Source organism: Lepidochelys kempii, chromosome 1 (assembly GCF_965140265.1).
Source record: "Lepidochelys kempii isolate rLepKem1 chromosome 1, rLepKem1.hap2, whole genome shotgun sequence".
NCBI classification, from domain to species: domain Eukaryota; kingdom Metazoa; phylum Chordata; order Testudines; family Cheloniidae; genus Lepidochelys; species Lepidochelys kempii.
The window spans coordinates 219,449,509-219,476,357 of NC_133256.1; the positions used below are offsets into that span (position 1 = coordinate 219,449,509).

Consider the following 26,849-nt stretch of genomic DNA (forward strand, 5'->3'; position numbering starts at 1 on the left):
AGCCAACACATTACTCCACCTACTTCCCACCTGTGCACACCCACAGTCCACCTACCCATGCAGGATGGGGAGTACCAACCTGGTAGTGTCTATTCATCTCCCCATTCAGGCTCCAGCAATGTGGATAGCCCATGCAGGGGAGTACGGGGTTCCTTAAACACTCTTGTTCCCCTGAATGTTTGTGCAGCCAGGCTATCATTTGAGCCCCATGTAATAACAGGAATTGCTGTCCTGGCTGACATCTCTGACACAGGCCCATACCTGATGCATGAAAGGAAGGTAGTAAAAAAATGCACAATGCTATGACATGAGGGGAAAATCATTTTTGTCTCCCACAGGCTATCGGTGTGTTCTGAAGCATGAGATTTGATTATCCTTGTAGTAGAAATATCGAATACGATTGGAAGATAGTAACAGGGCTCATAAATTAGTGTTTAAAGAGGGCAAAAAACCTTTAAAGGGTTTTTGCAAGTTATATATATGTGTGTGTGTGTGTGTGTATGTATGTATGTTCTGTCAGCACCACAAACTTAAGTTGGGCTCTGGCAGTCAAACTGGGTTCTTTCCATCTCACGGATCATCAACAGCGATAGAGGCTCTGTAGGCCAAATTAGTCCCTTAGCTTCTCTTGTACAGTGCCTTGAGATTATACATATTATACAATGTCTCTAGTGTTTTTTGGGTTATGTCCTCAGTTCTACCTGTTCAAACCCATTGATGGGCTTACACAAGTGTTACCGTCACAGGGTATAATCTTAACATGAGGTTTCTCAGTTGTAGCTGAGGTCTTAAATTGTCTTACAGAACCTCAATTATAGATGATTCATGGGCTGGAGAGAACCCATCCTGACTATCAGAAACCAGAGTGAGTTTGTAGGACTGGCAGCTAGGCAGAAACCCCCCACCCCTCGTTTTTCAAAATTGCAAACTGAGCAAAGTTGATGCAGAAACCAGAGAAACATGATACCTTCTACACAAAGTCACTTTGCAAGGAAGAGCCATTCTACCCAGACATACCCATTATCAGTATGATCATGTAAGGTACTGATCGCTCTAGTCCTGCTTTTGCAAAGCACTTAAGCACGTGCTTTACTTTAACCATGTGAAAAGTGTCATTAAAGTCCAGGCCTCACATTTAACAAGTTCTGGAGGGATTTTGCATGTGATGCGCAAAATCTGGGATTGCAAAATAACTTGCCCTAACTGATTTGATCTTCCAGCTATGTTAAGTGTTACTAACTATGACTGAATGCTATAAAAAGTGAATATCCAGCATGAACATCAGACAGGAAGGAGGGAGGGGATGTTTGGGAAGTGTGTGTGTGGGGGTGTTTAGACTCTTATGGGTGCTGGGCATATTGGTGAAGGAGAGACAGGCTCCACCAGGGGGAATGATGCCAGGCAAGTTCACCTGGGACCAATATTCCCTCTATTTTTTGACAGGCCCGGTGTGCAAATAATTTCTTCTGTGCAAATTTTTGATGGGTTCAATGAGAAACTGGGAAGCAGTTAATAGGCAGGGAAGTACCTGGCATGATATCAGGAAGCTATGTCCAGTGGGGCTGGGCTAGAGAAGAGACTCCTTGGGAGAGAGGAACAGAGTGCAGCAAGCAAAAATTCCTTCAGAGGAGGATTTTCACGGGGAAGCTGGTGGGCAGGGCTCACCAGCAAAGAAAATCAAGGACGAATGCTGCTGGGTGGCAGAGCTTCTGATAAGAAAGGGCTATGAATACTAATCTCAGAGAAACCTGGCTCACATGAAAGACTTCAGTGGGCAACAACAGAAGCCCTAAATCAGAGGAATTACATGCAGTGCAAAAGAAGGGTTGTTGTAGTTCTGAGTCCATGCGGACCTTAACCCAAGAGGAAAGAGCCTTCCCCAGCTAGTAGGACCCAGGGTTGGATTTACACCTTACGTGCCCCTAGGGACAGCATCTTCAGCGCCCCCCCTGCCTACAGCGGACCTGCATGTTGCACACAGTTTTAGAGAGCGAAGGTGCCCCTAGAATGCTGGCACCCCCTAGGCACATGCCTACTATGCCTAACTGGAAATCTGGCCCCGGTAGGACCACCTTTTAAAATGCCACAGCAGTTGCCTTGGAAGACTTCCCCATGATTTCTGATATGTCTGAATCACTGTTTTATGTCCAGTTTCTTTAACACATTTAGAGTGTCAAGACCCACAATGAATGGTATTGTCATGAAAAACGCTGCTGCAGCTCTGTTCATTGTCAGCAGTAGCCAGCTAGTTGCCCAACGTTTGCACATTAGAAGGTAATGCATGCCTCAGAAATGCAGAAGTCCATCGGTTCCTTTCTAATCCAACTTCAGAATTACATTTGCTCCATACAATCTTTCTTATCCCCCCTGTGCCCTAAAAGTCCTTAGTCAGCATCTACATTGTTGTTGTTTTTTTTTTAAAAAAAACCTTACTACAAGGGCAGATCCTCCATGTGTCTCAGAAAAGTAGGGCGACCTCTAGCTTACTCTACAAGAAAGTCTTCCAATGGACAAACTTTTTCATTTAAATTGTGCAGAAAGTTCCAAGGGATAGATATTTAAACATATTTAGGTACATACAGATGCATATAGTTGTGTAGTGGGATTTTTGAAAATGCCTAGCTGCTTTTGAACAATCACACTAGGCACCTGTCTGATCTTCGGGCACCTAAATACAGTACAGTACTCTTAAAAATATGTCCCCAAATCCCTAACCTCATGGCCAAGTAGGACAGATTTTGTTACTTGTGACCCAACAAAGAGAATTTTCTCCTTGTTCCTGAGATGCAAGAGTAGGGGGATAATGGTAAATTTCTGAATTTGCTGCCTTAGGTTACATGTGTGATTTCTTCTGGTCATTTTCTCTGCCTTTTCTATAACATAAGGAGTATCTAAAATTAGCAACCTGACTTTGCTGCAACACCAGATCCTGTCTCATCATTTACAGTGATAAGTAGCTTGGGTAACATGTTATGGGATCTCCTTGTCTTCCAAGGCACAATCCTACTGTACGGTAGTTTATATTCCGTAATAAGACTGCCAGTGGCCCCATCCCGCTACTCCTGATAATGCACTTTTTCTAATGTGTTGTTGAATCAGCTATGCTGGAAGCATTTGAGTTATCAGCAAGAAGCAATGATTAAGGTATTCAAAATTATGAGGGAAGGGTATTATGAAAATTGATCAGAGTCTCCTTTTGTTTTTACACTGGAATGTTCAGAAACTGTCAAAATGTGCTGTTTCATTTGCAATGACTTTGTTTTGAAATATAACCTAATTTATACTCAAAAGGTCAAAACTGAACCAAAACATTTTGAAATTATTGAAACAAAATGTTTTGATTGATCTGAAGGTTTGCAAAACATTTTGAACTTTTTGGCCTGATTTGGGATGGGAAAAATCTCAAAAATTCTCACAGGACAGGAAAACCTTTTCCCACCCAGCCCTAATAGTAAAAGGCAGTCTCTGCCCCTAACTGTTTATAATCTAAACTGTTGAGATAAAGAAAGCACCATTATCCCCATTTCACAGATGAGATGCAGGAAAATTGAGGGACTTGGCCAAGCTAACACAAGAACAGAGTGGCAGAACAGAGTTTTGAATTCTGAACCCTGACTTTCAGCCTAGTGCTTTATTCACAAGACCATCCTTATCCACCACATTTTGAACTTGTAAAAAAATATAGTAACCTTTATAAAGCATTAGAATAAGGTGAATATTCCAAATATGTTCATTGTTTTATTTATGCAAAAATAGCCAAATGTATTGAATACACCATTTTAAGAATATCTTGCAGCCAGCTCTGCATAGCATGTAGTCGGACACTGGAATTCACTGCCATAAGAGGATGTTGAGTCAAATACAGTTGCTGATTTTTTAAAAAAGGCTGAATAACTTTCTGAGCTCTTTGGAGCCGGGATTGTCTTTTTATTCTGTGTTGGTACCTAGCACAACTGGGTTCTGGTCCACAGCTGGTCTCTTGGGCAATACTGCAATACAAATAAATAATAGTTAAATTGCAAATGAGAGAGTACTAATCATTAAGGAGGAAAAGACAGGATAATCAGATCTCCTCTTTCAGGGTGTAAATGGTTGGCCTTGGGGTAGCAGAAGGATTTTCCTCGTTATAGCTCTTGGCCAGGAGAACTGTGGAGTGTTTCACCCTACCTTCAAAGCATCACAGTTTTGGTCACTGAAAAAGGCACTAAAGTGGACTATTCTGCCCAATGACCTGATGCCTTGTGGCAAATCCCTTCCTATGCATTTCTGCCGCAAGTAGTGCTGATTAGCATCGCTCCATCCAAGCTCTGATTGGCAGCAGAGATAGGACAAACTGTTAGAAGATTTTAAAACTACCCTTCCTCTCTCAAAGAAAGCAGGAGAAATAAATAGGCGGACCTCAGAAGTGGGAAGGGAAGGGAAGGTCCACGGAGTCATGTGATTAGCCATTTTTAAGCTGCCAAGTGCAACCTTAATTGCGCTTAATGTTTTATGCAGTGAAACACTAATGAGGCCAGCCCTCTTAAACGTGGATATGCCCCAAGTGCTTCAAATTACACTCATTTGTGCAATAAAACAAAGAATGGAAGAAAACAAGCCCGGGCTGCATTTGATCGCCTATCCTGGTTTGATAAAGCGAGCAGCCAGCTCTTATACAATGTACTGTAGGCACCAATCCTGCAAAAAGCGGATGACATAATAGGTCTTCTCCGAGTTATGTGATTCATCAATTCAGCGGGATAAGCAGCATGAAGGGCAATGTCCCTGTAAGATGCTGCTGCCGCTGCCCTCCCAATCAAATGCACACTGCACTGGATCCACGGTGAGGCCCCTGCGGCCGGCAGAGTGGAGCGCGGTCCATTAGCGAGCACGTGGCCGGGGGAAAGGGGGTCCCGTTGCAAAGGCCGGAGTCCGCGGCTGCGTGCCGGAGGGGCCGGGAACCGATGCAGCGGAAGAGCCAGCCGCAGATCTGGCTGCGCTGGCAGCTGCCCCGGGCTGGGCGCTGTCTCAGCAGCCGCTGCTGGCGCCCGGACTGCAGGCGCATCGCCTCCCGAGCCACTGCTCGGGCCAAGCGCCGGGCGAAGGCCTGCGGGGGAGGAGCTGGGGGAGGGGGGGCAGCCCGACCCCCGAGCGTGTCCTGCTGCCCAGCTCGGGGGGCAGAGCCCGGGTAAGCGGCTGCGCTACCAGCCTGCCTGCGCGGCGCGGCTGGGGAGCCAGTCCCAGCCCGGGCCGGGCGGTGAGGAGTTGCTGGGAGCCGGTCCGAGCGGAGTGATTGGGTTGAAAGATGTGACTGGCAGGGGAAGGAAGGGGGGGACCTGCTCCCCAAAGGGCGCCGTAGGTCCCAGGCGGGAATCGTCCCGAGAAAGAGATTAACCCAAGAGCCAGGCTCCGGGTTAGTGTCAACCCCGCAAGAACCGGCTAGCCCGGGGCTGGCTCGGCGCCTCGCTGCTCCTGCGGCCGGAGGGGAGCGGGGCGCTGCACCTCGCGGCGAGCCTGGGAGCCCTCCGAGCTGCTGCCGAGCGCGGGCCGCACGCCCGGGGGGGGCTCTGCTCGCCTGGCCCGCGCCGCCGCCCGCATTGCGTCGCGCCTGGCCCGTTTGCAGCGCTCGCTCGGACCCAGGGTGGCGGCTGCTGCGCCTGGGTTTAAACCCCGCCGGGAGCTGGGGGCGGGAGGCTGCTCCAATGGCACCGGGGGAGGGGGGGGGGAGGGGAGAAACGTGCGATCGCCCCTTTCCCCTCCTCCCCCCCGCACCGCACCGCACCGCTCTCAGGTTTCTGCTGATCCTGCAGCCTCAAGGAATGGCTCGAGTTTGCTCCTTGCGCTGCCCGTATTCCGCCGCCGCCTCGCCTCTGCCGCGCGCGGCCCGCGCCTTCCTCCTCCTCCTGCCGCCGCCGCCGCTGCTCTAGCCGGGGACGCAGCTGCAGGGCTGCGGCTCTGCCCGTCCCCTGCCGCCGCCGCCGCCGCCCGGCTCTCCTGAGGGCACAGGCAGGAGGGGAGAGCGAGAGGCGCTCGCCGCGTCCTGGCTGTTGGTTGGACGCGATCCTTTCGGGTGGGTGTCCCTTTCTCCCCCCCCCCGGCCCCCCATCGCCACCCGACTGGTCCCCAGCGCCGCCGAAGCTAGCCGATGACTATTTCAGCCTCTCGCTGGCAGCCCTGTGAAGCGATCTCGGCAGGGGCACAGGCGGAGGAGGAGGAGGAGGAGGGCGAGTTGGCTGCGGCGCTTTTTGGATGCGGCCGCTGCGGCTGCGACTTGACGCATTCCGGCAGGGTCTCCCGGTCCGCGTCCCTCCAGCTGACCCGGGGGCAGGTAAGGGAAGACCTCGCGCTCTGCTTTTCTGCCTCGCCCCTCCCAGCCCAGATCTCCCCCCCCCGGCCCCCTTTTTCTTGTGGCTTCACCCTGCTGCAGAAAGGGGGCTGCAGCTGCGATCCCCCCCGCAGCCCCGGAACCGGGTTGGCTGGAGGCGGCTAAGTTTCTGCAAGAGGGGGGTTGAGACGCGGGAAGTGCAGGCAGGCTGCTGCAAACCCTCTGAAGTTACCGGGAGGCTTTCCCCTGCCTCCAGAGGGCTTTGGACCAGGTCCTTACATCGGAAGGATGCCCGATGTATGAATGTGTGGGAACGGGGATGTTAACACTATGGGAAGAGCATGATGCTTCTTGCTGTCTTCCCCCATCCAGCCCAGCTGAGCGTGTGGTGGTTTTTTTACCTGTCTACTTTCCCCCTCTCTCCCCTTGCAGCCTCCACCGACTGCCCCGAAGCCAGCTTTATCCCCCCAGCCCAAGAGGCAGGAGGCCCGTGGAAATTGCTGTGTTGGCATTGCAAGCAATCGCATCCCAGCCCCCCTTTTTATTTATTTATTTTGGTGGTAACTCCGTGGCAGCGGCAGCAGTGATGGTCGAGTCAGCGAGAAAAGCAGCAGGATCCTGTTAAAGGCAAAAGGAACCAGCTGGGACAAGAGCCCAGCCTGGGGTTTGTGTGTGATTGACACCCCACAAACCCTTCCTCCTTGGGACACACACAGGGGACCTCTCATGCCTCCCTCCGCTCTCCTCTTTCCCCTCTGAGGTTCTCCACCCCTTATCCCTCCCTTTCGTGATTCTCTCCATCCCCAGGCCCTTTTCCCCTCATCTATTTGTCCTTCACCTTTCTGGGGTTTTCCATCCCTGATCCTCATCCTCTGTCCCCCCGCCTAAAGCTCTCCATTCTGGATCCACCACCCCTCCTTACCCCCTCTAAGGCTTTGCATCCCAGATCCCCCATCCTTCTCCTCTGAGGCTCTCCCCTCTTGGTGCTCTCCATTTCAGACCCCTCTCCCCCACCCAAGGTGTCCCTCTATATCCCTGAGACTCCCCCACCCCCTGTGCCACCATGACCGTGATGGCTGGAGAGAACATGGATGAGACCTCTGTCCTGCCAGGCCACCCCCAGGATAGCTACCAGCCAGACGCCCATGATGACCACGAGTGCTGCGAGCGGGTGGTGATCAACATCGCCGGGCTGCGCTTTGAGACCCAGCTGAAGACCCTAGCCCAATTCCCCAACACTCTGCTGGGCAACCCCAAAAAGCGCATGCGGTATTTTGATCCATTGCGCAACGAGTACTTCTTTGACCGGAACCGGCCCAGCTTCGATGCCATCCTCTATTATTACCAGTCTGGAGGCCGGCTCCGCAGGCCAGTCAATGTGCCTCTGGACATGTTCTCTGAGGAGATCAAGTTCTATGAGCTAGGTGAGGAGGCCATGGAGAAATTCCGGGAGGATGAAGGGTACATCAAGGAGGAGGAGAGGCCCTTGCCTGAGAAGGAGTACCAGCGCCAGGTGTGGCTCCTGTTTGAGTACCCAGAGAGCTCCGGGCCAGCCAGAGTCATTGCAATAATCTCAGTCATGGTGATCCTCATCTCCATAGTCATCTTCTGCCTAGAAACTTTGCCGGATCTGAAGGAGGACAAGGACTTTACAGGGACTCTGCACCACATTGACAATTCCACCGTGATCCACAAGTCCAACATTTTCACCGACCCCTTCTTCATCGTGGAGACCCTGTGCATCATCTGGTTCTCCTTTGAGCTGGTGGTGCGCTTCTTCGCCTGCCCCAGCAAGCCCGAGTTCTTCAAGAATATCATGAACTTCATTGACATAGTGGCCATCATCCCCTACTTCATCACCCTAGGAACTGAGATGGCTGAGCAGGAGGGTACCCAAAAGGGGGAGCAGGCCACCTCTCTGGCTATCCTGAGAGTCATCAGACTGGTAAGAGTCTTTAGAATCTTCAAACTCTCCAGACATTCTAAGGGCCTCCAGATTTTGGGACAAACTCTCAAAGCAAGCATGAGAGAGTTAGGTTTACTAATCTTCTTCCTCTTCATTGGGGTGATCTTGTTCTCCAGCGCGGTGTATTTTGCTGAAGCTGAAGAACCTGAGTCTCATTTCACAAGTATCCCTGATGCTTTCTGGTGGGCTGTGGTAAGCATGACCACTGTGGGATATGGTGACATGTACCCTGTGACAATTGGAGGCAAAATCGTAGGCTCCTTGTGTGCCATCGCTGGTGTGCTGACAATTGCCCTGCCTGTACCTGTCATTGTGTCCAACTTCAACTACTTCTACCACCGAGAAACAGAAGGGGAAGAACAGGCTCAGTTACTCCATGTTAGCTCCCCCAATTTAGCATCTCACAGTGATCTGAGTCGCCGTAGCTCCTCCACAATCAGCAAATCTGAGTACATGGAAATCGAAGAGGATATGAATAATAGCATAGACAATTTTAGAGAGGCTAATCTCAGAACTGGCAACTGCACCATAGCCAATCAAAACTGTGTTAATAAAAACAAACTGCTGACTGATGTGTAAAAAAAACAAAACAAAAACTCTCAGCTTGAAGACTTTAAGTGACTTGGTCACACTTTGTAGATGCTTTACTAGTAGTCTTTGAATGCTTTATTTATATCGTAAATGCATTGTTGCATTGCGAATTTTTGCTCAGCGATCAAGAAGTTTTCAGGATCCATGAAAGATAACGTTTTTGGTTATTTTTAAAGGGTATTTTCCAACTGGTAAATGATAACTATTGAACTAGTCTAGTGATAAATAACAATCATATGCTTCTAAATCTAAACTTCTTTTTTCATCCTAGTTGCTTGTTTAACTTAATTTTAAACAAAACACAATAGACAATTTTAGAGATATAAAAATATGCATGGATTCCAGTACTGCACAATGCGTCCAAGAAAGTGCATCAGATAAAAAACTTCAGCAAAATATATGCAGCAAGCATTTGCTGCTGTTTGATCAACTGAAGTGTGAATTTCCCCTCTTTTGTGAAAGATGATGTAGTTCCAATCTACAAATTCATGCAGCACCTTATTAAAAATACACGTAAGCCTGGTCTTGTTGCTGTATACACCCTTAACATAGAAGAACTATTCTATAAGAAAAAAAAAAAGACAAGACATCTGCAATGCTGCTAAGTTTTCTTAAGAGCAGATGGTTTAAACACACTTTCCCCCCCCCCTCCAGGACTGGAAGCAAAACTTTTAGCCCCTTTGTTGCAAGATAGCACAATGGAGTTTAATATAAGCATGTCTGAATTTGATACTATTTACTTTATAATCGCATGCCTGAAACGTTACCTCAGACAACAGGGGATAAGCTTTTGTTTGAAATGAATCTTCTAAAAATAGGTTCTTTATCTTTTCTTTTTTCTTTTCTTTTTGATTTGCATTCACCAAAAGTGCACTCCTTAATTTATTAAATATTTGATTAGTAATTTAAAGTACTGTATTTAAGTATGTATGTTAGTCAAACAGGAAAAATAACTTTTGGAGATCTAAGCATGTTCAAATATTCAGCATTATGGCCTAAATGACTAAGGTGTAGCTTGAATTGATTAATGCATGAATTCAGTAATAATAATAATAATATAATATAATTAATAATTAATAAAGCACCCTGTTGGATTGAGGGCCAGAAAGAACTGAATAGAGAGACCTGATGAGTTTCCTGCATTGCTCAGGGAAATGTGTTGGCTTCTGTCCAGGCACTGTTGGAAAGGAACATATCCCATCCCTTAAAGGGAAAACTATATGGAAAATTAAGAAGTCAAGTTATGTATAGCAACACCTAAGAACTAGTATCCTTTGTAGGTGAAATGCCTTTTGGTGCAGTCTCAGAATGTAAATGAAACTTATCTATTGTATACATCCAAATCACAGTAGCAGTTTTCTTTTGCAGTCATTATTTGAGGTCTATAGACTTTTGTACTCCCTAAAACGCACTGAAGAGACTCAACAGATTGATTTAGATAGTTGCTTAGTGCCTTTATCCTTTATCTACTGAATCGCTGAAAGTGCCTCCATGAATAGAGCTGATCATAAGTAGTGAAGGAAGGGGCAAGTCACCAACAAACATCAGGAATGTACTGTGCTATCTCCAGGCACAACAGAGAGAGAGAGAGAGAGAGAGAGAGAAGAGGAGAGCAAAGACCACCAGCACCCTAGGACATCTTTCTTCCCCTGGCAATATGATGCTGTGGGGCTCAGCATTTGCCTCTGCCAAATAAGTCACAATCATATTTATGCAAGACTCAAAGTTTTCCCAGATTGTTTATAGAGACAGCGTTGCCCTCATCGTTTTTGCCTTTCCTTCCCCTGAGATGGCTCTTTGGCAGCCTGCCCCGGAAGGGCTGAACACAGGAGGAACGAAGGACCATTACTTACTGCAGCATCGACAGGCAGGCAACCAGATGGGAGGGCTGCACCTTTCTTTCCCCTTGGATTCCCCAGGAGGTAGGTGAGAGAGGCTTCCCATTTCCCAGCCAAGCACACATCCCTATCTCCCTCCCTCTTTCACTAAACTCCCTCAGAAATCCCATAGATTTTAAATCCTATTGCAGATCATTCCAGCATCTCCCATCCGTCCCCACTGTGACCTGATGGACGGTAGCAGTGCTGGGAGAAGGAATCTTCTACAGTATGCAAGCCTTGACCAATAGGCCTTGGAAGATGACAAACTTTCAATCTTAACCAACATAGGCACTAATCCTTTTTTTTTTCTTTAAAGGACAATGTTGAGAATCTTCATTCTGCACTTAGCATGTGGCAAGCTGCTGTTGAGCCATTTCCCATTGTACAGGCCCCCTCTTACTCCCACCCCCATCATCTACATATCAAGGCACTTATAATGTAAAATAAAAAAAATTAACTCTGCAGTTATGCACAAGTCTAACATGCCAGGTTTACAGAAAGACTTGACGTCTCACCGTGTGGCTTCTATTAATATTAATGATCACTTTCCGATCAAGGACAGAGGGATCTCAAAGAACTGCAAAGCATCGGATAGAACAGGGCATTAAACTCTCCAGATAGATGAGGTAAAGCTTCCTTCCCAACCCCCACCCCCACAACACACCCTTCCCACCAGAATTAAAATCTGGTGGTCACGATCTTCCGTAGTCGAGGATACAACTTCCCGTGGTCAGACTGACTTGCATGCTGCATTCAGTTCAAAACAGCAATAATCAGTTCAGTGCGGTGGGACTGATGATCAGAAAGTAGCACCTGAGAGACGAGGCCTCACTTTAGCAACATGGTTTCTACAGTAGGTGGGTAGCCGCACCTTCATTTAACTACCAGATGGATGATTATCCTGCGTTTGTAAAGAGAAAAGTGCTGCATGCAGTGAGTCTTTTATTAGCAGGGGGTGGGGTGAATCATTAGGGTTTGGGGTGGCTTGGGGAGTCTGAATGTTGCTTACCCATTTATAGCTCATTACAAAAGAACTAAATAAGTATGGAGTACAGGGATTAACCTCATGTAGCATAGGCATGCATTTTTGGCAAGTATGACAAAAAAAGCTCTCACCCCTTTGCACTAAATGTGCTGAAATGTCTTTGTAGGCCTGAAGGTGCACTTAACAACTGCCTGTTCTTACCAATAAATGTCTTTTTCTTTTTTACATTTTCTTTTCTACTGTATTTCTTTTGGTGAATGGCTTGACCTCTAAAATGAATGTTTCCTCCAGTGGGAGAGGACTGGAAATGGGCTGATGGCATATTCATTGTCTCTCCAAAGGAGAGAAAGAGGCCCTAATTCAATAGTGTGGTTTAGGGAGAGTTGTCTGTGCTAGAGTTGTCTGAAATATCACCAATCACTGTGATCTTAACCTGAAATCTTTGCAGTGTGCTAAACAACAACAGGTGATCAATTCAAGAGAGAATGAAAACAAAAGGCTTTGTAGTCACCTTTCTTATTGGAATTGGTGGAAGAAGGAATGCTACAATAAAGGGCCAAATTCATTGGTGGGGTAACCCCACTGAAGTCAACACACTTGGTTCTCTTAGTACTTCAACCAGTTTGACTTTGCAACTCCATTGACTTAACTGGTTCATCTGGGTGTAAATGATTAAATTAAGCTCCTTGACTTCAGTAAAGTTACACTAGTGATGAATATGATGCAAGGCAATTAACTTCCTGTTACAAATGCTGCATAAATGCATGGGATTAACTTTATTCTTGTAAGTGAAGTTAAGCATGTGCATGTAGGGTATGTCTATATTTGAGATGGGAGCTGTGATTCCCAGCTTGCATGGAGGTATCCACCCTAGCTCTGCTCAAACTAGCAGCCTAAAAATAGCATTGTAGCCAGGGTAACACAGCCAACAGCTTGGGCTAGCTGTTTGCAGAATAGGGGCTTGGGTGCCCAAACCAGTAGTCCTTGCTCAGACAATAGAACTGTTGGTTTCAATAATTCTACCCAAGTAGGGATTTCAAGGATCAAGCATTTCTTAGCAGATCAGCTACATATACCGTAATTAATTAAAGATTGCACTAGATAGACAAATGAACCAGGGACAAATTTAATTCTCAAGTTTTGGCTAAAAGACCATCGTTTTATTTAAACAAATGTACAGAGCATTTTTTTCCCCATTACAATATAGCTGAAACATGAGTGATATAAAATGCATAACTAACATTTTAAAGATAAACATAAGGAATCAAAGGTCATTTTTCCCAAGTAATGCCTGCCTTTAGACAATACAGACTCTCTTTATTTTTGGATATCTCTGCATTGTATTGAAATTAAAATAAACAGAACTTGAAATGGGAGAAGAAAAACTCATCACTTAATTTATTAAAGAAAGCTTGAAAAGGTTATGCGAAAACATGCCTAATGTATGTTTTTCTTTTTTTCTTCCTTTGACTTTAGATTGATTACCTGTACTTACAAGGGTGACATTCAAGGTTAATTTCACCCATAAAACAGAAAAGGAACATATCACAGTTTCAAAGTGCTTTCCCGTTCTGGGCTTGATCCTATATCTCATGCATACTCAACACTTCAGTCAACTTTGGTTGGAATTTTGGATGCACAGGGTATGCAGTATCAGTTCCAAAGTGTGATTCACCTTTCTTTTTTAGGGGGTCTCTTAGTCACAGAACTAAGTCACAGGTAGAAATAGCAGGTTCTCTTCAGCAGTCTCACAACATTGTTGTAAAGAATGGGAACTACAGAACAAACATACTTTTTAAAGTGCTTTAACCAGGGAACTACATTTTTATTTTTGTTGGAGTTTTCTCAGGACAGGTATAGCACATATTGTTTTGCTATGTCCTAAAATACTACTTTAGATTAATCAAATGTGTTGATGCCTTTATTTACATCAGGAAACTTCAGGGTATTCTAACTTTTTTTTTTTTTTTTTTTTTTTTTGGCGTAGGTGAATTGTGCTTCACTAAGGCCAGCAATTTTTATTATCAGTGAATACTGCACCTTCATATTGTAAAAGAATGAAATAAAGCTGCGGTCTTCACTGAAATTTGTCTGAAAATATCCTATTTGTATCTCTGTAGCTCTGTTCATTTCACCTGTTCTTAGAGACTAGCAAGTATTACTCAAGGCTACAAAAAAATCCCTTTCCCTTCCTAGTCTCTCCGATAACTAAAGTGAGTACATGTGGCATTAAATTCCTTTAGATGCATTAGTCTTTGATTAATGTTGTTGTTTCAGTGACATTTCTATAATGTAATTGGGATCAAATGTATATTTTGCTTTTGTATGGAAGTAAAAAATGATATTTTTATGACTAAATGCAGCAAAAAAACCCTTATAAGATAACCTGCTAAAATGATATATGTATTTCCTTTCTATGACCTGTAAACTACTTTTTTTTTTTTTTCAGGACATTGGTTTGAAACTGTAAATAACAGCTGTAGGCAGGAATGTATATGGACTTTGTGACATACCTCTGATTTTAAAGATGAAGTCTTACCAATGTTAAATATTGAAACTGAATAGTATTTATATAAAGTGCACCATCAGGGCAACAAACCATTTAAGCTGACATAGCTCTGTTTATTTCCGCAATTTGCAAATTGCTTACACTTTGAGTCAAGTATGTATCTCATTGTTACATTACTGTTCATTTTAACTTACAGCAGTTAAATAGTTTGATTTTGTCAGTTTTAGGGCATCTAAAGTTACAAGTTTCTAACTTTTTATTTAAGTGCATAGTTTTCATCTATGCAATTTGACTTGCTTCTGTCACTTGCTCATCTGTTCATACTGGACGTTAATTAAAGACAATCTTTAAGTATCTTACCCAGGAATATCCTGACTTGTTATTGGCTGGAGTCGAGTTTCTCTCCTCTCCCTGCTAGACAGTTCTGTCTGAAGCCAGTGGTTGGTTAATTGATGTTTTTGCTGAAAGGTGTAGCAACTAAGAAATTGCGATGTACCTTGTGGGAAATGAGGTTCGCTGAGAGCAGGATTGTAGTGGACATTGAAAGCCTTTTGAATTTAGATCCAAACTTTGAAAGGTGATTAAGTCCAAGGGCCTGATCCACAGCCCACTGACTTCACTGGCCCCACACAAGTAAAACCAACTGAAATTCGAGGGCTAAATTCTGCTGCCACTGAGGTTGACAGGAGTGCTGACATTGACTTTGAGGGAAATATGTTTGGTCGTAACTGAATCTTTGTTGGTAACAATTTGCATATATTGGATCCATTCTTGCAACTAATCTTGTGTGGCCTTGCTCTATAAATGCTAACTTTAACCAAAAGTTTTAACAACGATCTAGGTCATTACGGTCCTGATTTTTGTAAATCAAAGCAGGTTGGGGTAAAGATTTTTTTTTTCCTGAAAATGACATTTTTTCTTAGGAACATTTCACACAAACCCTTCCAATGCAGAAATGGCTGGCATGCCTTTGTTATTTGACATGGATGTGTGAGGACGTTGCAGACATTTAATTTTGATACGTCAGCTGTCTTAAAGGTTGTTCCATTGCTCCTTTGTGAATGTGACATTTTATCCTAGTTATTATGTTATATATAAATAAGGAAATGAGATCAGATACTGAGTATCTGGTGTCTCTTTCATGCCAAAGGTATTGTGTATCCAAAGTTGAACTTTAAAGACAGGCAATATCAGTAGACATTCTTATGCCTTGTGAGAGGGAGATACACAAATGATTGAATACTGATTGTAGTTACATTTGCCTGACAATATAGAGGAAATTATATCAATGGCCATATATATATGTCACAATATATACTTACTTTCATTGAATCTCAGGTGTAAGTTGACAAAAGTTTGTCTGGTTGAACTAATGGTAACGTTTTCAGTTAATACTCTTAAAGGGGCCTGTTCTGCAAACCATTCAGTCGCCAACTCCCATTTACGTTGGTACTTCAGCAAAGTACTTAAGCATATGCCAAACTTTAAGTACATGGGCAGTCCTGTTGATTTTTACTGACATCTGGTCATGTCTAAATCTTGCTGCTTCTTCCTGCATAACACCTCTAAGATCAGGCTTTCCTAGCCATCCACACAGCTAAAATTCTTGTCTGGGCCCTCATCATCTTATGTCTTGACTTCTGCAACATCTACCTCTCTGGCCTTAATAAATCCCATATTTGTAGGCTTACATTTATTCAAAATGTGGCAGCAAAGACCATTTTCCTGGATCCTTGATTCAACTACATCACTCCTTTCTTTGTGTCCCTCCACTGGCTCTTCCTTTTCCACCCCATCAAACTGTATTTACTTGCCTTCCCTTTTTAGGCCCTTCATGGACTGTCTCCTGCTACCTATCACCTCTTATTTGGTTTCCAGGTATCAGCCCCTGCCTGCATTCTGCCAGGAATGCCAGTCTTCAGTGCTCATTTGTAAAATTTTCCAACAAACACCTTCACACTTTCTCCCTGCTGCCCCTTCTACGTTGGAAGAGCTTGGCATAAAAACCTTCTGCCATGATGCCTACAAAAAGTTGACCATGACTAGGCAGCTGATTTGCATTGCTCATCATGTTGACCAATATCATCTCATTTTTACCTTGCATGTCACTCGCTCCTCCCCCCGCTCCATTTGTTGTATTCCCTCATCTTATACTTACCCTGGATGTTTTTAATGGAAGGACTTTATTTATGTGTTTAATGTTTATACAGTGCCTTGCATAATGGGCCTGGGACCAGTAGGTGCTATTGTAATGTAAATATTGTTATTGTATTTTATTAAGTACCTTGCTGAACTGGGGCTTTTAACGGGATTCCACACATGGAGGCAGGGCTTTCAGGGTCAGGCCCAAACAGTGGTTCTACTTTCAGGAATGGCTCTGTGAAAATGTCATTGTGGGGTTCCATGTCTATTGTGTGTCAGCTCTTCTGCATCATATTTACTCATTATACAAGTAAAGATGGTTTTTTCTAACTGCCAGTCCTGAAAACTTGCCTTCCATACATCACCAGTCATCTGTTGTTCAAATTCTGTCTTCAGTTACACGTGTGCAACCTCATTTTCTTCCACTGTTGACACTGAGTTATCACAGGGCCTAGGGAAAAATTTGGCTCTGCAATTGAAATTTAGTTAACAAATGTATTCATGATGTACAAGGCAGAAGAAGATCCCGCTCCTTCTCTCATATCAGTGCTGAGTCCACAGCTCTAAAAGAAGGAAATAGTAATCAAATCTTATTTTTGTCCCTAAAGTCAGCAGACTTTGAATAGAGACAGCGAGCAGATTCATTAGGTAACAAGGTGCCGTTTCTATATAATAACTTTTCTAAAAATACCCACAGTTTGAACATGAATTTAATTTACCCTCAAGTTACACTTGTAAGTTATTCAACTCACAAGAGTTATTTGATCAATGGATGGAATAATAATTGCTTTATGAATAAAGAAAAGGAGTACTTGTGGCACCTTAGAAACTAACAAATTTATTTGAGCATAAGCTTTCGTGAGCTACAGCTCGCTTCATTGGATGCATCCGATGAAGTGAGCTGTAGCTCACGAAAGCTTATGCTCAAATAAATTGGTTAGTCTCTAAGGTGCCGTGAGTACTCCTTTTCTTTTTGCGGATACAGACTAACACGGCTGCTACTCTGAAACCTGCTTTATGAATGAATATATTATATTCATAAAACAATTATTATTACACCTATCCATCAATTATGTATATATAGTTATGTATAATAAATGTATCCATTGCTACAGTAGCTATTAAATGGCAACCTTCATGTTTCAGGGCATAAACCACCCATTAGGTGTTTGAGCTCAGGAAGAAACTTTGCTCATAGGAATGCTGTTACATTATTGACAGGTTTCAGAGTAACAGCCGTGTTAGTCTGTATTCGCAAAAAGAAAAGGAGTACTTGTGGCACCTTAGAGACTAACCAATTTATTAGAGCATAAGCTTTCGTGAGCTACAGCTCACTTCATCAGATGCATATCGTGGAAACTGCAGCAGACTTTATATATACAGAGAGAATATGAACCAATACCTCCTGCCACCCCACTGTCCTGCTGGTAATCGCTTATCTAAAGTGATCATCAGGTGGGCCATTTCCAGCACAAATCCAGGTTTTCTCACCCTCCACCCCCCCACACAAATTCACTCTTTATTGTCCGCTATGGAGTTTTTATACCTTCCTCTAAAGCATCTGGTGCTCGCCACTGTCAGGAATAGTACTGTGTACTGAGGGGACTAATCTGGTATGGCTAGACACTTCATGAACCGTATTCTGTAAAGATCCACATTAGAGAGAATTCCTGTATTCCTTTAGGGCCCGGTCCAAAGCCCAGTGAAGCAAGTGGTAGTCTCTCCACTGACTTAAATGGGCTGTGGGTTAGGCCAATATTCTTTTGCTCCCTTCCCCACTGCTGAAAGAGAAGGGGATGAATCCGGTCTTACGTAAATTGAATTTAAATGAGAAGTTGATAAACGGTACTCAAGGCCTATGACAATTGCCTGTTGTATACGCCGAGTTTAGTCTTTCTCGAAAATGCTCACTTTACAGTGCATTCGAACAAGTGTTAGTGCAACGGTGCTTCAACCCATCCAGCTTTTCTAACCGCTTCTTAAAATACCTTACATTTGATTCCAGTAAAAAGAGAATAATTACAGTTTGAATAGAAACCTTGTGTAGCTAGCAAGATGAAAGTGAAGTATTAGGTGCTATATTTGGTGACCTCCTCTCACTAGGTGGGAATGCTGGCACATTAGTTTCTGAAGTCTAGTGAAGTCGTGTATTTTCGCAGAACAGCATCACTATTGAGCCTGCAGTCCCTCGGCTCACAGAGCTCCCATCGATTGCAGCAAGACGAAAGTGCATAGGAAGGGCTTCAAGCAGCACAAGAGGAGGGCTAATGTAACAAGCATTGCAGTTTGCACCGAAGCATTGCATTATCATTCTACTTGGCTAGCAGCAGAGGCTCTCTCTTTATAATTCACTATGAGTGAGATCAGCTGCATCTGGTTAAAGTGAAGGGCCTGATGCTCAGCACACAGGGTATGTCCACACTGAAATAAGAGATGTGACTGCAGCACATATAGGCATACCCACACTAGCTTTGAGCTAGCTAGCTTGAGTAACGATAGCAGTGTACGGCAGTATGGGCTGTACAAACCCACCTGGAACCCTAGGACTGCACTTGAGGGACTAGCCAATGCTGCTGTGGCTTCCTGGTATTATTCCAGCTAGTTAGATCAAAGCTAGCTTTGATCTATGTCCATACATGCTGCAGTCACACCTCTGACTGTAGGTAGGCATACCCAAAGATGCAGTGTAGATTGGGAGCAACTACATTGTTGTTACGCTCATGTCAACCTGGTGTAAATGAGAGGAGAATCAGACCTGTAATCCTTACATAAGTTTCAGTTCAAAAACTTTGAAAGATATGAATGATCATGATGAATAACTTCTGATAGCTCAACAGTCCAAACTTTCCTTGATTTAACTGGAATTGGCAGGGGGTATCCTCTGCCATTTCAGTGGTTAAGGGCTGTCAGTTAACAAGTAACACATTTTGTATCATTCATTCCAATAACTACAGAGTGTTCGGTGAATGACAACATTACAGGGAGACCTATTATATTTCCAAAGTCTTACTCTTTAGTGTTTGTATCTAAAATCATACGGCCTGCTTCTCTTTTCACACTGGTTTTACTCCATTGACTTCAGTGGAGTTGCTTGTGATTTATACCAATGTAGGTGAGAACGGAATCAAACCTATAGCTCAGTGTAACTCAAATCTTTATTAAAAATAATCAGGGGTTGGTGAGGCAGAAAAACCAACCAATAAAAACACAACCCTCCAAAGAAGGATTCTTCATGCTATTCTTCAAGGATTCTTCATGCTATTCCTCTGTGAATAATCAGAATAAAATATAGACATGAAACATTTCTCTTTCTTATTTGGAAATTTCTGCAATTGGTTAAATAATCCCAGAAGAACTGGAATATTGTAGTTTTTGGATTCTGTCATCAGAATAAAAATATGTGTGTAAAATTCTACACTAAGCTCTCATGAAAGATCCTCTTAGCTCCGATGGTCCCTAGCCCTGTGCTGGACTCATCATGAGAGTTGAGATCTACCAAGAGATCTGTATCCTTGTTTTGTGAATGGAATATTGCAGATTACAATAGTTGTTTCTTTCCATCTTATTGATAAGTGTAGTATCAGAACCTATATAGAATACAATAGGTGTTTTGTTTCAGTGTGTAGTGTTTATCTCCAGCCCAATGGTGCTGGTAGGAACTGTTTAAGCAAATGTGCTACAATAATTAAGAAAATACAAGGGAAATGGATTCCTTTGCTTCCTTTTTTGGCTAGCTGAGTGTTGCTGGTTACTTTATTTAATGAATGTTAATTGTCTTAATGGCTTTTGAGAGAAATAAACCATTTGAAAATGAATTTTATCTGAAATACATAGAGATGAATACATTGCCCATTACAATGGTCCCTACAGCTTCAACTAATGTACTTCACATTGTGTTGTTTCTGTCACACATCTCTTTTTTCAGGGCTTTGAAAAACTGAATGGAAAAGCTAACTTTCCATTGAAATGTGTGCTGTGTTGTGTTGTGTTCTGTTCTGTTGACCAGGTTTCACTTTGATTGGTTGGCGTGGGCACTTTTTGTTTGGATGAGAGAAGAAAGGAAGTTTGCTAGTTTTGGGGATTCCTTGGTGTGATTTTTCTAAATTATAAGCTGACTTGTTTTAAATGAATGATGTTTTACTATTCGTGGGTTTTTCGTGTGGAGTAAATTATTCTGATTTTTAATTGTCATTACTTCATGAAATGTCTAAGACACTAATATCAGAGTAGTAGCTATTGGCGATGCACAGTGACTGCATAGGCATATAAAGAAAAGGAGTACAATCCGATGGATTGTAGTTTCCAGACATCGAAAATAGGATTCTAGGTCACCACAGAACTGTATCATGTTCATGGGGATGGAGGGGCAGAAAGAGAGGCCCTGAGATAGGACAGATTCTTCTGCTGGGCTAAGAGTATAGTTGGATAGATTAACAATATTGCTGGGTGGGTTAAGGGAACCACTGTTGTGGCCCCTTGTGGCATGTAGTAGTTTAGATACTTTAGTGTGCTTTTTCTTTTGTAGAGAAGCAAAGTGTGTGTTGTAAATGGCTTGTCTAGTTTTTGTAAAGTCCAGCCATGAGGAAGTTTGTGTGGAAGGATGGTTTTTTTATGAGAGTATCCAGTTTTGAGAGCTCATTCTTAATCTTTCCCTGTTTGCTGTAGAGGCTGTTGATCAGGCAGTTCAGCAGTTTCTTTGAGAGCGTGTGGCACAAGCTGTCAGCATAGTCTGTGTGATATGTAGATTGTAATGGATTTTTTACCTTCAGTCCTTTTGATATGATGTCCATCTGTTTGCATTTGGAAAGGAAGATGATGTCTGTCTGTATCTGTATGAGTTTTTTCATGAAGTTGATAGATTTCCACTCCATACGGCTAAATTCAGTGCCTTGCGTAATGACAGGTTTCAGAGTAGCAGCCGTGTTAGTCTGTATTTGCAAGGAGGACTTGGGGCACCTTAGAGACTAACCAATTTATTTGAGCATAAGCTTTCGTGAGCTACAGCTCATTTCATCGGATGCATTCAGTGGAAAATACAGTGGGGAGATTTATATACAGAGCCAGAAGAGTACCCAGAAGTCACCTACTACAGGACAGGCCCAACAAAGAAAATAACAGAACGCCACTAGCCATCACCTTCAGCCCCCAACTAAAACCTCTCCAACGCATCATCAAGGATCTACAACCTATCCTGAAGGATGACCCATCACTCTCACAGATCTTGGGAGACAGGCCAGTCCTTGCTTACAGACAGCCCCCAACCTGAAGCATATACTCACCAGCAACCACACACCACACAACAGACCCACTAACCCCGGAACCTATCCTTGCAAGAAAGCCCGTTGCCAACTGTGTCCACATATCTATTCAGGAGACATCATCATAGGGCCTAATCACATCAGCCACACTATCAGAGGCTCGTTCATCTGCACATCTACCAATATGATATATGCCATCATGTGCCAGCAATGCCCCTCCGCCATGTACATTGGTCAAACTGGACAGTCTCTACGTAAAAGAATAAATGGACACAAATCAGACGTCAAGAATTATAACATTCAAAAACCAGTTGGAGAACACTTCAATCTCTTTAGTCACTCCATTACAGACCTAAAAGTTGCAATTCTTCAACAAAAAACTTCAAAAACAGACTCCAACGAGAGACTGCTGAATGGGAATTAATTTGCAAACTGGATACAATTAACTTAGGCTCGAATAGAGACTGGGAGTGGATGGGTCATTACACAAAGTAAAACTATTTCCCCATGTTTATTCCCCTCCTCCCCACCCCCCACTGTTCCTCAGAGGTTCTTGTCAACTGCTGGAAAAGGCCCACCTTAATTATCACTACAAAAGGTTTTTTCCCCCCTGCTCTCCTGCTGGTAATAGCTCACCTTAAGTGGTCACTCTCGTTACAGTGTGTATGGTAACACCCATTGTTTCATGTTCTCTATGTATATAAATCTCCCCACTGTATTTTCCACTGAATGCATCCGATGAAGTGAGCTGTAGCTCACGAAAGCTTATGCTCAAATAAATTGGTTAGTCTCTAAGGTGCGACAAGTCCTCCTTTTCTTTTTGCGAATACAGACTAACACGGCTGCTACTCTGAAATCTGTCATAGTCATATAGTGTCTCTAGAGCTCTTTTGAGGGTAATGTTGATCAGTGGCAATGTTGGTCTGCAGCCTTTGCGCTGTGAACCTGGTTAAGACATAAAAGCTAAACCTGGTCGTTGCTTTGAGAGAATTCCAAGGAACATGAAAGTGATGCTCACAGTGGCACTGATGATTCTGCAGGTGATTCTGTTGTCTGAACCAGTATTGAGTTGATTCCCCTGCATGGCATTAGGAAGCATTGTGTCATCCTTTGGATGACATATATACAGTAAAGCAAGGGCCTGACTACTTGTGGTCATTAAAGATTCCATGGCATTTTCTGGTGTCCTGCGCAATTGGAGTTTTGCCTACTTAAATTCTGCCTGCAGTTTAATTTGGCATAGTATCCTTTTGTCCTTTTTTTCATTTGCTGTTCCTAAACGTTGTATAGTTTTTGCTGTGTGGTGTTAAAAAGCTGCTGTTTCACCTCAAAAGGAGCTGCAGTTCAGTGGTGGCTATAGCTTGCATGTCAGTTTATTAAATGTGTGAAGTGCTTTGGGAGCGTTCATGATGAAAGATGCTATATTAATATAAGTTATTATTATACTGTATATTTGGGAGGAAACTCAAAAGCAATCTGAAACTCTATGGTATGGAGTATGTTCAATTATTAATTAAGAATAGCAGATGAAAGCTGGCTAATGCTCTATAGTACAGCAGTATTATTCCTAATGCATATTCAAAGCATACACTCTGCTGACACTGATGCGATAAATTGTTTCTGTGTCCACATGTCTCTGTTTAAATCCATTTTATAGTGCTTTAAAGTTTGTACCGAAATGCACCAAGCTGCACTGCACTTCAGTGCAGCCTCAGAACTGATCAATACATCCTCAGCAATACCATAGTATGGGCTGGAACACCAAGTGTGTCTGTAAAATAGGCACTGGAGCATTTCTTTCAGTGATACCATTAAGCTTCTTCTCCTGCTCTCCCCAAGGAACTGGATACAAGCATAGATTTTAAGACTGTAGGATCCAATTCTGCACTGCCTTGCACCTTATGTAGTTATTTGCACCTACGTAAAATACACTACAGGCCAGATCCTTGGCTGGTATCAATCAGCTTTACCATTCAGAGGTGGTTGTGTTTTACATCCAACTTGCACAGATATGCATGACAATACAAGAAGCAAGGCTGTGGAGAATCAGGACTGTGTTTCATACAAAAAATAAGCAGAACTTTTTAAGGAACAACATGTTAAAGTCATTTCACATTCTCTTTCATGTGTCAGTGGTATAGGTGTCTGAACAAAACTGTGTGACTGTATGTAACATTTGTGCCTTAAAGTAATGGAGTGAGAGGTGGGATGCACTGATATATATAAATGCATTTCCTTGATGTAGCCCATAAATCTCACAACCATAGTGATATTTTAGCAGAGCATTATGTTTTTTTTCTCTCTGTCTATTGTACGTGTGTGGGATCTTAATTGAGAGTAGTGTAGTAAGAATCTGAATGATTGCTAGAGACCTTAACTATTCTGGAGACCTTTACAGTGAAAGCTAAATTTTCTTCAGAACTTTAGGTATCAAGTTAACTTATTAACATCTGGAGTTCTACAGAGGGTTAGTTGTTAACAACTATCTAGAAAAGTTAGTTTAGTAGCATCAGAAGATGTTATCTGCTTTCCTGGGAGTTAATATACTCTTTGCCTTCTTCTGATTTACTCTAAGGCTGCTTTATACCACTCTGGTCAGTGAGTATAAGGCCAAGTCTACCCTAGAAACTTTTGCTGTTATAATCATGTCAGTTAGGGGTGTGATTTTATTTTTTTTTTACACTTTTATACCAGCAAAAGGCCTACTGTTATTTGTAAAACACTAGCTATTTCATTCAGAGAACTGGTATAAGTTATACTGAGAAAAGGACTTTTTCGCCAGTCGAAGCTGCATCTCCACTATACTAAGGTCTAGTCTTCACTAGAAAAGGTTTTCTGGTAAAGCTATACCAGTACAGCCATACTGACAAACCTTTTAAAGTGTAGGCTAGACCTTAGCATAATTTATGCCCACGTTAAGGCCCTTTTTCACTGCCATATTTAGTTTAAAGGAGAATCAGATTTTCCATGTGAATCACGCAGTTATAAGTATGCGGCAAGTGAAACAGTCAGACCTTTTCATAGCATTGCATCCCTTAAGGAGCATTTCTCTTCTTCTCTGCCTTACATGTGTGTGCTTTAGTGATAAATAAGCAGGAAGCTATTATATACTTCTTGTGAGGTTTTTTCTCCCCAGCTGTCTCGAGACACAAAAAACTGAAAACCTGACCATGGCCTTACAAATGAGCTCATTAAATTTTTAAAAGGAAGAAGTACAGTGAAATTCTAATAGTCCTGAGAGAGAGAGAGAGAGAGAGAGAGAGAACAGCTTATGGCCATATTCAGTAGGTTTGGTCAGAGGATTTTATGATGACAGTATATCTAAATCATTAAAAAGGATCCGTGCGTCACAAAATAATAAAGGCACCTAGGGCCACATGCATGACTGGCATATCTCCATTGAGTCCGTGGAGTTACAGCATGGATGAATGTAGCCCATTGTCTTTAAGTCTTCATGACATAGCATGAGGTTGATGCAGTCTTTCTTTTCTTTTCTTTTCTTTTCTTTTCAACTTCTCACTCAAGATTCTGCTTTGGGAGCGATGGACATAGGATGAAATCTGTATTTATGTGCGTGGGTTAGGGAGGCAGATCTACAGTCAATCAGATCCTCAGCTGGTGTAAATCAGCCTAGCTCCATTGAAGTCAGGGGCCCAATGAGACTTCTAGCATGAAGAAAGCTAGCAGGCTTTGGACCTTAAATTGTAGAGCAAAAACAGCTTATCTGTGCTGAGAGCATCTGAGGGCAGTCAACTGAGAATGCTCATCTACAGTGGGGGTGATCCTTCAAAGGGCTGAGTGCGCTTAGTTCCCAGTGACTTCAGTGGGAGTAGAGTGTGCTCACAGCACCTTACCCGCTGATTTAATATATTTCTGAGCAATAACTATACTAACAACACCTTGTAGGCAGCAGTAGATTTTTATGGTTCAAATATCACTTCACAGGCAAGTGATACAAAACCAGCATGTGTATTTTCAAACCTGACAGGGTCCCTGCCTTCATTGGTGCAGAGTGCTAAGCATCATGGGACACTAATCGGGGTCACTGGGTGCTAATAATATTATTATTAATAAAACATATTATTATTATTATTTATGATTTTATTACTTTAGCAACTCTGGTCAGGGTTTAATTTGAAATGATGCATGATTATTTATACACAGTAACATCAAAAGTATGCTAGGTGCTTTAGAGAAAAATATGAAGACCGGGTCCTCCCCTCACATAGATTACAATCTAAATTGACAATGCAGAGATGAAAGATGGGGGGAATGCAAGTAGTTGAGCAGTGATATTAAGCATGAATCTTGTTAGCTGCCACTTGTTCTGTTTGGCTTTTACGGGTTAATTTGCTTTGCAAGAGAAGTGGGAGCATGGGTCCCTTTCTGCTTTATTTCTTTTTGCTGTGTTTGTGTTGGGTAGCGCAGAAATGAAGCTTAACAGAAGCAGGGAGATGATGTTAGTCTTTTTATGGATATTCTAGGAAATGATTTAATACATGTCTCTCTTGCTCTCTCTCTTTGCTCATAAATATTGCACACACACTCTAATCTATTGATATCATTTGACTAAATTACAGCCTACCAAGTAATTGTTTTAGCCCCAGTCTTTACGACGCACAGCTAGGTAAAATGCCGTGTCTACAAATATGCAGCCCAGCACATGTGATCAGAGTAACAATTTCCTTTGCTAAGATAAGGTTAGTGAGGAAATATCTTTTATTGGACCAACTTCCCTTGCTTGTCAATAACTTTGGTGAGAGGTTTCCAAAGTAGCAAGGAATAGAGCACAGTATGATTCTTAGGACAGTTTTGTTTTTCAGTTCCACGCAGTGGGTCTTGACTCCAATAGTCTGTTCTCCACACCTGTGCAGCCTCTTTGAGAGAGTAGCTTGTAATGCCACCTTGCAGATCAACCATGCGGATAGGAAAAGTGATTTTTGCCTTTAATCTCCAATGTTGCGGTAAGTGGTCCTGAAGTAGTTTTGTGAACCCAGGGGCAGGGGGGAGGGGAATTCTTTTCCCAGCACTAAGCCAGACAACTTGAGCTGGGCACAGGGGCTCTCTATTGGGGCAGCAGGGGAGGAATCTGCCCTCTCCTAGGCTGTAGAGCAGACATGGGTTCACTCGGCAGCTATACATTTCCAGCTTTAGGAATGGAGAAGCCTTCACACACACTCCTCCAACTTTGTAGGGTCAGTGGGTGGTAATTCT

General features: G+C 43.1%; 1 protein-coding gene and 1 long non-coding RNA gene across 9 annotated transcripts; one reads left to right on the forward strand and one right to left on the reverse strand.

Annotated features, from left to right (window-relative positions):
• Window positions 1-3,714: 3,714 nt before the first annotated feature.
• Window positions 3,715-6,391, reverse strand: LOC140899404 (uncharacterized). The gene is made up of 2 exons (XR_012155309.1): window positions 5,762-6,391; window positions 3,715-3,989 (listed from the first exon to the last, which is right to left on the reverse strand). It is a non-coding gene; the product is annotated as an uncharacterized lncRNA (long non-coding RNA).
• LOC140899388 (potassium voltage-gated channel subfamily A member 1) lies at window positions 5,521-14,570 on the forward strand. Of its 8 annotated transcripts, XR_012155306.1 has the most exons (5): window positions 5,522-6,307; window positions 6,737-8,249; window positions 10,651-10,783; window positions 13,847-13,939; window positions 14,176-14,570. XR_012155306.1 is itself a non-coding variant. In XM_073314871.1 (4 exons), the coding sequence occupies exons 2-4, from the start codon at window positions 7,368-7,370 to the stop codon at window positions 14,194-14,196; spliced, it is 996 nt and encodes a 331-aa protein (XP_073170972.1). In that variant the 5' UTR covers window positions 5,521-6,307; window positions 6,737-7,367; the 3' UTR covers window positions 14,197-14,570. The 8 variants fall into 8 exon arrangements, 7 of the variants coding, with proteins under 7 accessions (XP_073170972.1, XP_073170919.1, XP_073170928.1 ...); XM_073314871.1 differs by lacking the exon at window positions 10,651-10,783 and having other exon boundaries at window positions 5,521-6,307; XM_073314827.1 differs by lacking the exon at window positions 13,847-13,939.
• The last annotated feature ends 12,279 nt before the right edge of the window (window positions 14,571-26,849 follow it).

Coding starts and splice junctions, on each gene's coding strand:
- LOC140899388 (XM_073314818.1), top strand. CDS start 7,368: ATGACCGTGATGGCTGGAGAGAACATGGATGAGACCTCTGTCCTGCCA.